Source organism: Artemia sp. Qi Xiang Cuo, chromosome 9 (genome assembly GCF_049724085.1).
Source record: "Artemia sp. Qi Xiang Cuo chromosome 9, ASM4972408v1, whole genome shotgun sequence".
NCBI lineage: Eukaryota > Metazoa > Arthropoda > Branchiopoda > Anostraca > Artemiidae > Artemia > Artemia sp. Qi Xiang Cuo.
This window is the reverse complement of record NC_142802.1, coordinates 29,495,027-29,508,463: the sequence shown is the minus strand read 5'-3', so window position 1 is coordinate 29,508,463 and position 13,437 is coordinate 29,495,027. Positions and strand designations below refer to the sequence as shown.

The 13,437-nt window shown below is 34.5% G+C and overlaps 1 protein-coding gene across 3 annotated transcripts in view; it reads right to left on the bottom strand.

Moving 5' to 3' along the window:
• Positions 1-329: 329 nt before the first annotated feature.
• Positions 330-13,437, bottom strand: part of LOC148948539 (lachesin-like) — a 232,493-nt gene continuing 219,385 nt past the window's right edge. For 2 of the 3 annotated variants that reach the window (XM_089093973.1, XM_089093976.1), the window contains 2 exons: positions 10,017-10,136; positions 330-466 (listed from right to left, as the gene is read on the bottom strand). In XM_089093973.1, the coding sequence (XP_088950099.1) occupies positions 330-466; positions 10,017-10,136 (257 nt within the window). The remainder of the gene's footprint in view (positions 467-10,016; positions 10,137-13,437) is intronic. The other variant, XM_089093975.1, reaches the window with a different exon arrangement.

Below are 13,437 nucleotides of genomic sequence, written 5' to 3'. Positions count from 1 at the left end.
CAGCTTTGATTTTCTGCAAATGAGTTTAAGAAATATTTGGAATTTATGTCTCCCTTTGCATGCATGGGTGACTTCAACGAAAACAACATACCAATAGAGAATAAATAATAAGCGTTAACAATACCAGTAATGTTGATTGTACCGGGCACAGTTTAAACAAGGAAAAGTAAATTAAAAAAATGAATGGTGGCATCATTTAATTAGAAAGAGTAAAATACAAAAGAGAAAAACTTTGTAACTAGGTAAACTATGTATTCCTAATGATTTATCTGGGCATACCGGGCGCAGTTTAAACAAGGAAAAGTAAATTAAAAAAATGAATGGTGGCATCATTTAATTAGAAAGAGTAAAATACAAAAGAGAAAAACTTTGTAACTAGGTAAACTATGTATTCCTAATGAATTACTTGTATTTGATGACGCATTCAGCTGCGGTGGAGCATCTTCACTTCTGAGCATTTCAAGTACTAGAATAATATATATAAAATTATACTATATGCGCACATAAAGTATGCGAATGATTAAAACGCTCTAAATTACTAATTAGACTTCGAAAGGGCTGAAAATTTATCTGGGCATTATCGAAATATCATTAAAATGACGCCATATGGCCTGAATGGCTTAAGCAATGGCAATTATTCTATGAATTAGAAAAAGAACGGAGGTAATATATAGCTTTTCTTATACAATCAAATAAAAGAAACAAGTTTTTTTTCAATTGAAAGTAAGGAAAAATAGTAAAACTTAAAACAAACATAAATTATTCCGTATACGAGGGGGACTGCCCCTTCCTCGACCATTATTCTTTACGTTAAAGTCTTAAAGATCTTTAAAAAATATTTCTCTTTCAAATCAACGGCCCTTGTGTTGAGCATCCTTTCTTAAAAAATTGTGACAAAAAGTCAAACTTTAACGTAAAGAGTGAGGGATGAGGAAGAAGTAGACCTCATCATGTACTGAATAATTTCTGTTCGTTTTAAGTTTTAAGGTTACTCTTTACTTTCAGGTGAAAAAACTTGTTTGTTTCGTTTGAAAAACTTGTCTGTTCCTTTCTCAAATCATGCCAGGAAATCCCCTTCCTTCACCCCCCAGTGTGAAATTTTCCCTGGAAAATTCCCTCCGGAAACATTCCTCCTCACGGAAAATTCTTCCCGTGGAAAACTCCCTTCCAAAGAATGCCCTTTGTATTTCTCGATTAAAAATACTATATGTAGACCGTGGCCGTATTACGTAACTTACAGCCCTTTACCCAGGGACTGTGGGGGTTCATGTCATGTCATCCCCAAAGGCATAGGTCTTGGATTTTTTAACTACACTGAATCAAATACGTATCTCCAAATTTTGATCGAATATCTTTGAGGGAAAAGGGGCATGGGAGGTGGGGGGCACTTGCCCTCCAATCTTTTTGATCACTTTAAACGGGCACTAGAACTTTTGATTCTCGTTTGCATGATCACCTTCTCGATCTTCTAGGACCATTGTTTTGATATGATCACCCCTGGAAAAAAATTAAATAAACACGCATCCTTGATCTTCCTTTTGGCAAACTTCCACGTTTCTGTAGATAGGAGATTGAAATGTCGATAGTGCTCTTTGGTACCGTATGCTGAATCTCATGGTATGATCTTCATCGAGATCTCCTGACTTATGTGGGGGGGGGGATTCCCCCTTGTTTGAAATGAGAAAATTTTCTCAGGTTTGTGCCTTTTTACGGGTACGTTAAACTCAATGAATTTTATATATTTGGAATTAGCATAAAAATCAAATTCTTTTGATGAATCAATTGTTACCAATTTCATTTTATAGAATTTCGGTTACTAGGGCAGAGTCGCTCCTTACCTATAGCTTCTTACCACGAATTGTTTGATAAAGTACTCATTTGAGTCATCACTTACTGTTGGTTAAAAAAATAAACGAACTATCGCAAATGACTATTTTGATTGCATAAGGAAACAAATAATACACACCCATTTGGCGTCACAAAAAATTTTGCCCTTTTTTCCCGGAATGGCAAATTTCGGTCACCAGACCGCATAAGATAGTTTTATTAGGCTATGTGACTCATTTTGTCTTTTCTGTCACCAAAAAATTTTGAACATCGTAAAACATGCGCTGTGCTTATAAAACTAGATTAGTGTCGGTTGCTGGAATCTTTCGGTGTCGGAACAATCGGAATCAAATACATTACATTTCAGACCATTTCTATGTTTTTTACTATCTGAAAAAAAAATCTTAAATAACACTGGAGAATAGACTTTTGCTGCACTTGTTGTTAACTAACTATTAGCCTTTTAATACAGAAATAATTTCAGTTTTTATAAAGGCAGATAAAGGGAAAATTTAGTCGATATCCTGACCAAGTAGGAAGCACACCATTTTATAGTCGATTTAAATGACTGTAAATCGACGTTGCTTGTCATATTGGTACAAATCAATCACTCTTTATTTCTTAATATCCTTCGGTACTGGTGCATTATATGGTCCCTTTTAAAAAGTCAAGTTTGGTTAATGCTAATGAAATAAAATAATATAGGATGAATATATAATAGTTTATAAACAAATTTGGGCTATATATTTGCACATTAGGGGGGGGGGTTGGATAAAGCAGAGCATATATTAAATACGTAACTTAACATAACCTAGATACCTTTTCCCCCCTAAACCCCAAAAAACAACAGTTTAAATATCTTAAGCGCAATGAAAACCACGCTCTTGAATTAACCCGTCTTTAGCGGTTTTTCTTGACTGGTTTCCTTGTAAAGGCCCATAGAACGCACCAGTACCTATCCGTCATACAAAAAAACTAAATGGCCTTTGCAACTAAACCAAAAAATTCTATCGTGGAAGAGGACACATTTTAACCTCTTTTTTGAGCAATCGATGTAGATTTTTATTCAAGACTTAATCCTCCCTATTCGGGGTAGATACATCCCAAAATCTTTAATTCCTGCTATGGCTTTGTAACCACTCTTATATCAGACATTTTCAGTCGTAGGATAGGTTTAGTCAGGATGGGATGAAACTTCGGGAATAATTCCTTCGTTACATTACATCCAACCTTTCTATGCCAATTTTGTTCCTCCCTTCCAAAACTCAAACTTCTCAGTGCCACCTTCCAGCAGCTCTGAGAAACTGGAATAAAAGGTTCTAATCCGTAGCATTTCAATGGTGCTCCATTCTCAGCTTGTTCATGTGCCGTTTTATTAACCTAAATCCCAGAGTTTCTTGAGATCCATGTTGCGGTAATTTGGATTCTATTGGATGCTAGGTTATTGAAACTTCAAAGCACCCTAATTTTTTCTCTCGCCGGTTCTTTTTATTTGCCAGAGCTCTTAAAATTAGCAGTAAGATTATCAGTTAGGATATAAACAAATGTTCACATAGTTTCTGTTTGCGCTGGTCTTTTAGCTGCCTGCTCTATTCCAAATACTTCAGCCCGAAAAACTGCCGTAAAATCTACTAGATGATAACTAAATACCCCCTTACCAAAATCAAGAATGCTCTCGTATATTACTAGTCCAGCAACACATATCAAGTCTTGAAGAATTTGTATATCAGACTATCTCGTTAATTTAATCGAACAGTTCATTCTCCAGCTCAATATCCTTCATCTATCCTTCATGAAAATTAGGAACTACCTTTCAGGTTTTAGTGATGGAAAAATATTGTCCTTGACATCTGCACCGCCCTTTATTTAAGCATCAATGAGTTACAGATGTCTACACGGCTTTTGTTTGTACCATTTCGTATCTGCTGTGTCTTAGTCCATTGACGATTTGTTGTAATCTGAGTGCACTTTTTGTTGCTTCTTCCTCGAGAAAATTATTTATGGGATGAAGTCCTAAGATGAGCTTTACGACTGCCGTAGCCGTCCCATGGTATGTCGATGTTTTCATGAGACATGCTATCTTTTGCACCTAAATTAAGGAGATCATATGGTTCATAATCATGATCGAGTCGACCCATTCAACCTTTCCATATAATAGAATTGGTCTTATTACTGACTTATGCATATACATAATCTCATTCAGAGCCAAGTTCTAACTCTTTCCCACCATACGCTAACATTGAGCTAGGCAGGCTGTGTCTTTCCTTGCTTTTTCAATACCGTGAACCTTCCATCTCAATTGATGGTCAATTATGGTCATCAGGTACATCACCTTTTTTTTCAGGTGGGTATATTTTATATTTTCGGATGGAATAGAGTTAGCCACTTCCTTTTTTGTAAAAAACTACTACTTCACTCTTTTCAGATGTTAATCGTAGTTTATCATTTGCGAACAAGTTTTGATTTCATTCAACATATTCTATCCCGATTCAAATAAGGTACATCTGCCTCTTAATAGGGCTACTAGGTTATCAGCAAATATCTTGGTATAATAGGAATATTGTTTTATTTGCTTCAAAATACTATTCAATGTTTCGCGTATAAGGGGAGTTTACTCTTCCTTGAAGGCAGCCTTTTTGAAAAATTTTCAATTTCCTAACTCCCAGGTCTACGACTACCTGTCGATTTCTGAGCAAATGGGAGTTCCATTCTTGAAGGTATATTATTTGACTCATAGATTATTGAGATAGCTAAGAAATAGACTTACTTTTCCATTAAGAATTTCGTCCTGAATTGTAGTTTAATATTCGTTTCCATTGGAACTTCTTTTGATCAAGTTAATCCTTGCCAGTCATCAAAAAGCGTTTGTATAAGAGAAAAAAAGAAAGGTGAAGAATTTTTGTAACTTGATCAAAAGAATTTGCAACAGACAATAATGTTGAATTTGGATTCAGGAAGGAATTCTGATTCATAAGGTAAGTAAATTTCTTACCTATCTCATTAATCTGTGAATCAACTATTTACCTTTTTGGATAGATCTATCTATTCTTGCTTCTTCCATAGCCAATTCTATGAATTAAAAGTAGCATTATAAAATGGTCCTTGTATATAAATAAATATGCCAAAAGTATATTCTTTGCATTCCAAAGCCTGCCCAACTAGCAACACCAGCTAGCGACTTGCTGCACCCGCAAAGCTTAGAATTTGAAATCCCATTCGATTGTCGGATATTATGTTCTTGGTGTCGTAGTTACTCGCCAGATAACAATGATTCAGTCGTTCCATTATTTTCAGTTGAAAGGATGTTAATGTAGTCATCCTATTAGACCAAGGGTTCGGATATTCTTCCTTTCCTGGCTTAGGTGTGAAAACACCTATCAAACAGTTCGTGGTAACGAACTGTAAGTAAGGAGCGACCGGGCTCAATGGTAACCGAAAGTCTAAAAAACGGAATTTTGATACCAATAGATACATCAAAAGAATCAGATTTTAATTGTGATTTCAAATATATTAGTTTCATCAAGTTTATTTTACCCATCAAAAGTTACGCGCCTGAGAAAATTAGGCTTATTTTCGAAAAAAGGGGAAAAGACCCCCTAAAAGCTATAGAACCTTAATGAAAATCACACCATCATATTCAGCGTATCAGAGAACCCTACTGTAGAGGTTTCAAGCTCCTATCTTCAAAAATGTGGAAGTTTCCATTTTTTTTGCCAGAAGAAAGATCACGGATGCGTGTTTATTTTTTTTTATTTTTCCTAGGGGTGATCTATCGACCCAGTGGTCCTAGAATATCGTAGGAGGGCTCATTGGAACGGAAATTAAAAGTTCTAGTGCTCTTTTTAAGTGACCAAAAAATGGAGGGCAACTAGGCCCCCTCCCACGCTCATTTTTTCCCAAAGTCACCCGATCAAAATTTTGAGATAGCCATTTTGTTTAGTATGGTCGAAAATGTAATAACTATGTCTTTTAGGATGACTTAATCCCCCGAAGCCATCGGGGGGAGGGCTGAAAGTTATGAACTTTACCCAATGCTAACATATAGCATTGGTTATTGGGAAGTATACAGACGTTTTCAGGGGTAGTTTTTTCTGGTAGTGGGGGGTGGGGGTGGGTCGGGGGTTATGTGGAAGGATCTTTCCATGAAGGAAGTTTTCATGGGGAAGGGACATTGCTATGAAGGAGGCGCCGGACTCCCCAGCATTATTTAAAAAAAAATCAGAAATTAAATATAAAAAAACAAGTTTTTCAAGTGAAAGTAAGGAGCAACATCAAAACTTAAAAAGAACAGAAAATATTAGCTATATGATTGGGTTCACCCCCTAGTCAATACCTCGCTCTTTAAGCCAAAAATTTGTTAGTACTTTCGTAAGAGCTATTTATTATAATTAACGGCCTTTATGATTAAGGGGTCATTTTTAAAGAATTGGAACAAAGTTCGAACTTTAGCGTAAAGAGCAAGGTATTGACTAGGGGGCAAACCCCCTCATATACGTATTAAGAATATATGAATATAGAAGTTCGATACGTAAGTTAATTCGTAAGTTACGTATATTTATTACCAATAAAAACGTTCGTAAATAAAATTAAACAACTTTCAAGGAAGTCATTTAACCAAATAAAAGTAAAATTAATATGTACATTTTGTTTTAATTATTCATGTACGGTAAGCCAAAATAAAAACCTGCATTAATTCAAAAACGTTCAAAAATTAAATAAAAAAAACAAGTTTTATTAACTGAAACTAAGAGCGACACTAAAGCTTTAAACAAAGAGAAAATTATTCCGTATATGAAAGGGGCTGTCCCCTCCTCAGTGTCTCACTCTCTACGCTAAAGTTTGACTTTCTCACAACTCTATTTTTTTATAAGAATAAAAAACTATAGCGTAAAGAGCGAGGCGCTGAGGAGGGGACAGCCCCTTTCATATACGGAATAATTTCTGGTCTGTTTGTTTTAAGTTTTAATGTCGCTCCTTACTTTCAGTTAAAAAAACTTGTTTTTTTTTATTTAATAGCTTTAAGGCCCGTACAGGGACATAGCTTAAAGTGAGGCTTATTTTTGCAATCCTAGTATAATGGGTTTGAACCGTATGTCATCCTTTCTAGATTATTTTGGGATACACCCTATCAGCACTAGGGGTTCTGAATGATTGAAAGTCATCCACAGCTTTTTTGACCCAGTCATCCCTAAAAACTTTGGGACGCCATCCTCTCCAGGGTTAATAGGAAAAGCTGGCATGTGACTTATTTCTCCCCCGTCATTTATATGTACTTCAAGCATGTGGCTAAGAATTTCTTCCGTACCAGCTCTCACTAAGCTTTCCAACTACGCCCAGTGATTTTTTTAAGATTCTTAAGTCACCTATTACTAACTTCATCTGACCCTCTGCTTTCACAGGAGATCTTCCATGGGTCATTTTCTCTTCCTTACTCCTTTTTTAAGTAATTTTTCCTTGTACAGTCTTGATGCTAAAAGGCCTGAACCTTTTTTGGAAATTTCTATTTCTCGTGTCCAGCAATTCAGCTCATACCGATCAAGTCCCCTTACAAAATATATTTTTGTGGTCACTTCTATATTTTTTGGACTCATATTTCTGCATTTCCAAGAGGATAATTCTTTAAAGACTGGTTGGTACTGGTGTTTCAAATGAACGAGGTATTGGGTATAGCAAACGATGAAATAGAACACTCTGTTAACTTTTGTTTTTCTTGTTATATCCTAACGTATTTAATATGCAAAAGTAATTATCATCAAAGTGATCTCTGGGCTTTCGCCAGATCATAAAAAAACCGAAGTGAAATATATCGCGTGTTCCCTTCATCGACTTTTGTAAACTCTCGGCACACTGCTTGCACATATCAAACAGTTCGTGGTAACGAACTGTAAGTAAGGAGCGACCCGGCTCAATAGTGACCAAAACTCTAAAAACTGAATTTTGATACCAATATATATATATATATATATATATATATATATATATATATATATATATATATATATATATATATATATATATATATATATATATATATATATATATATATATATATATATATATATATATATATATATATATATATATATATAAAGAATCAGAAGGAGCGACCCGGCTCAATATTGACCAAAACTCTAAAAAACAGAATTTTGATACCAATATATATATATATTAAAAGAGTCAGATTTTTATGCTGATTTTAAACATATGAGTTTCATCAAGTTTAGTCTTACCCATCAAAAGTTACGAGCCGGAAAAAATTTGGCTTATTTTCGAAAAAAGGGGAAAACAGCCCCTAAAAGTGATAGGATTTTAATGAAAAGTACACCATCAGATTAAGCATATCAGGAAACCCTACAGTAGAGGTTTCAAGCTCCTATCTGCAGAAATGTGGAATTTTGTATTTTTTGCCAGAAGAAAGATCACGGATGCGTGTTCCCAAGGCCAGAACATAATTTGCACTTTACTAAAAAAATACAAATAAATGTGCATTGTCAGTTTAATGTACATATACTGATATTTAGTAATCAAAATGTTAATATTATTTGATTTTTTAAAGTTATAAAAGTAAAAACATTTATATTTTTTCAGTAAAGTGCAAATTATGTTCTGACCTTGGGAAGGCATAGGGGTTTTGAGCCCAACTTATGGTATTTTCTACCCGTTTTGAGTTTGACTCGGTTGTTTATTGTAATTTCTGTACGTTTTGGGTTTTATCTATTTATCGATGCTAATTTGTGGTAGTTTCACGCTTGGTAGACTATTTAATTTTATTTTTGCTAATTTTTTGTTTAATGGAGTTCTTTACTTTTCTTGGAAAAAACTTATTTTGTTGAAAAAGTTTTTTTAATTAATTTCTGTTCGTTTTATATTGACACAGTCTTTTCAGGAAAAAAGAAAATAATACTTTAAATCTTATCGTTTTTAAGACTTTGTAGTTTGGCCTAGTATTTGTATGCTGGTGAAAATATTTCAGCAATTTTTAACAAAATACACCCTTTTAAAAATCTGGACACAAATAGTAGTGTTTAATTTACCTTCATATCTCCTCTAGTTGACCTTAAATGGAAAATTTAATACTATTCGGAAAAAATCGGTTTCTTTTCTTTGAAAACTTGGATAGATTTGCGCTATTTTGATTTGGTTAAGTCTTAAGAGTAGAATTAGCCCTGAAAGTTTTAACATAATACCCTCAGTCGTTCTTGGGGTACTACTGAGATGCCTTATTGGGAATTAGCATTAACACAGTGCAATTTGGTTTTAATCTTAAGGCAACATTAATCAAAACATTGTTTTCTGGTTTAGAACGCATAAATAAGAACAGAAAGACAAACCAACGACAATTGCATTTAGCATTTTCTGAAGCACCATTCATATTGAATAGTGACGTTCGAATGGAACAAAATATAGTAAAGGGCGCCCATGGAAATGCGTCAGCAAGAGGGAGGGGACTTGAGCGTTTTCCCAACGGCAGTGAGCCAACTAACCCAGCGGTTAGTTTAGTTAGTTTAGAGGTAAATGTCTTGTTTTTTTTTAGCGTGTTCATTTTTCTAAATATTAAAAAATTCCGTACTTCCTGAATGTTTTCGGTATTCCCAGGAGGGGGAGGGGGCTAATTACCTTGGATATATATCCTATATATGTACACGACTAATAAATACTTTGGTACTGGTGCATTGTATGGGCCCTTACAAGGAAACCAGTCACGAAAAACCCGTTTTGACGGGTTAATTCAAGAGACCGCTATAGAGTAATGCAATGTTTAGCGTGGTTTTCATTGCGTTACGATATTTAAACTGTCGTTTTTTGGGTTTAGGGGGGGGCGTACCTAGGTTAGATTACGTATTTAATATATGCAATGCTTTACCCCCCCCCCCCACCCCAAATGTGCAAAAATAAAGCCCAAATTTGTTTATAAACTATTATATATTCATCCTATTTTATTTTGTTAGCATTAACCAAACTTGACTTTTTAGAAAGGCCCACATAATGCACAAGTAACAATATTTTTTCTACTCTATAGCTTTTGAAACATAGCTGCCATCTAGAAAAGCGCTGTCTTTTTTATGAAAGTTAAGTCGGCCAAGATTTAGGTGATAGAAATATTCCATTAATGGATTATTCTGAGTAAAAGAATAATGTAGGAAAAGTAAGTGACCTTAGAAAAGTATTAAGTGCTAACAGACTCCTACCTTTTGAAAACTCACTCTCAGCTTTTGCCCCTTCCTCTATAAGTTCAACAAATCTTGTTTTTTCCTCGGCTGTCTCAGCTGAAATTTGATGTTTTTCAGACCACAAAGCAGACTCGAGTTCTATAAAGGGACATTTTATTATATTACAACAGTAATTCCTGTGTTCTTATTTTCTGTGCATTTAGGAATGAGTCAAGTGATATCATGAACAATACAAGGTCATAAAGCTTGTTTGTCCTATCTGACCAGCAATCTCGCATGTTCACAAAGTCTAGAGATTACATTGCCTGTAAACATTCATTACGGAAACATGCAGTTAAATTGTAATTGGATAATTTGAAACAACATTTCAAGTCAAATTAAAAATTTATTACGTGATTTCAAGGCAATGAAAGAAGCAGAGTTTTGATCTCAATATGAAGATCGAATTAAAAGGGGCCTCCTATACATTTTTGTTAAACATAATCATTTTTGTTGTCCAAATAATGGTAATGACTACTAATCATGAGTTACTAACTTTGTAGTATAAGCTTTGCTACGGGGAGCTTGATTCTTGAGGCAGCATGGAATATTATTTCAAGCCAATTCAAAACGTATTAAATTAAAAAAGCAATATTTTTTAACTGAAAGCAAGGAGCAACGTTAAAACTTAAAACGAACAGAAATTGTTACGAATATGAGCGGAGTTGACCCCTCCTCAATACCTCGCTCTTTAAGCTAAAATTGGACTTTAGGTTCCAATATTTAAGAATGACTCATGAAACACAAGGGCCGTTAAGTTAGTATAACAAGTTTTTTGTAAGTTCTAAAAAAAACTTTAGCGTTATTGAGGAGGGGCAGCCCCCTCATACTCGTAATAATTTCAGTTCGTTTCAAGTTTTAATGCCGCTTTTTACTTTCAGTTGAGAAAACTTTTTTTTTTAATTTAATTTATGATCGTTTTTTCAATAATACCGATAAATTCAGCTCCCCCTCCTTGGAAAATTCTTTCTCCCACGAAAAATTCCTTCGTGGAAAGATCCTCCCACGTTTCCACGCCCCACTGTTTTATGAAATGAGTTCATGGTAATACTAAATTAACGAACAATTAAAAAATTGGTTTTGATGCAAAAATTGAGTTGTTTAATAACAAGATTAAACAATTCAATATTATTTACGAGTTTATTGAAAACCACCGCTAGTTCTAGTGACCCAATCAAAAGTAATAGTAGCTGATCATAGCTAACTAAAGTAAAGCTAAATTTCAAAACACGGTGCAAATTGTTTTGAAATCAAGTGAATTTGCTTGTATCTATACATATTAAATCAATACCGGAAGTTTAGTATTAGCCAAGTATTTACAAAAAGGGCCCTAGCCAACTGGATTGATGTGACATAGCAAACAGTCTCAGAATTTGACCAATTGATTAAGCTATGCATACCCCTGTTCTAGATCATCCTTTATCTATTATTAATTTAAGAAATTATTTCCAAAAGATAAATTTTCTAAAGAAGAGTAAGGAACTCCATTGAACCGAAAATGAGCAGAAATAAAATCGAATAATTTACCAAGCGTAAAACTACCACAAATAACCATCAATGAATAATGAAACCCAAAAAAGAAATTACAATAAATAACCGAGTCAAACTTAAAACAAGCAGAAATTAGCATGAGTAGGGCTGACAACTACTATGCCTTCTCATGACCTGAACATAATTTTTACTTTACTGAAAAAAAAAATTGTATTTTAAATTTTTACACTTTTTTAGCTTTAATAAATTAAAAATTATTAAGACTTTGATTATTAAGACTTTAAGGAATAAATATTAGCATATGTAAAACGGCGTAGCTCCAGCATTTATATTGAGGGGGTAAGAGAGGTCCATATCCGGATAGTCAAGGGGCAAGGGCTATATAATATTTTTTCTACAAATTATTGGGAAGCAGATGCCCCCCCCCCGTTGCTTCCCTCCTCCGACGCGAAGCCGCTGACTATGTATGTTAAACTGACAACGGGCATTTATTTGTATGTTTTTTTTTCAGTTTTACCGCAACAGCTAGTTTTAAAGCATAATGGGTGAATTGCATAACCGTGGGGGGTTGACTTACCCAATATCCCTAGGGACATAGGTATTGAACCGTTCAACTCTGCCGAAAAGAATGGCTGTCTCAAAATTTTGACGGGAAGTGTTTGAAAAATTATGGGCTAAGGAGGAGAGCTGCTTGCCCTTCAAACACTATTGACTCTTAAAAAGGGCAGTAGAACTCTTAATTAATTTCCAATCTATTTAGCTTTTTTTAACAATTTCAATGATATTACTAGCCATGATAGAGCAGCGCTGCCTATGATATTGCTTATATGCCTTTTTGAAAACCTATAGTATTTTCATTTAATTGAAACTCCCTCTAATCGTTTCCATAAAAGTGTCTCCTTAATACCCTTAGTGTCACTAGTTACAGTAACCATAGAAGTAGTATTAAAAGTATACATAAAGTGTGTTCTGGCTTGTTCAAAATCCGTCACAACATACCCTGAATGGTCTACTTTAATAATCTAAGCCGTCCTTGAAATATTGCTTTATCACCCTTTTGACAATCTACACGCTCATGGTTCGTTGTGATTTAGTTCAACATCCACCTACATATTCTTTGAAGGCTTCAATTTAATTGATTAAGCTTCTAATTAAAGTTTAATACCATCAACCGCTCCTGAAGCATTGCTGATACGTCCTCTTGACATCCTGTGTGGGCATAGAGTGTTTCGATTTAGTTCAATACAGTTTCAATATTGCTCAAAGTTTTTGCCATAATACCCTTTCCTTTAGTAGCAGTAGTAGTAGCAGTAGCATAGTAATAATTGTAGCAGTAGCAGCAGCAGTAGTATTAGTAGTATTAGTAGTAGTAGTAGTATGAGTAAAAGCAGTAGTATTAGGATGCAAACATTGTCTTTTGGTTAGTTTAGCAGCCCCCACAACAAGCTCTGTAAGTTTCAACTTCAAAAACAAAACTGTTCCTAAGATACTGTTTATATGCTCTTTTGAAAAGCTGTATACAGACGATATGTTATGACTTATTTTACATCCCCCCCCCTAAAAATTCCGTGAAAATTTCACCTTCATACCCTTAGACATAGTTGTAATAATAATCACAGTACTATTATTATTATTGGTAGTACTTCTGTTAGTATTAATAGCAATAGCACTATTAATAGTAGCAGCAGCATTATTAAATTATTGCGTTTTTGTCAGTTGAACACCCGTGTGACCAGGTCCTGGAAGTTCCAACTTAATACGACTAGCCACTGCTATGAATTCGCCAATATGTCCTTTTGATAACCTGTATATTCATATACCTCAAATGCTCTTAGCCAAGCTCTAATTTTTATATTAGTGCTCTTAGCCTTACCAAACGTTGTAATAGAAGTAGTAGTTGAAGTAACCC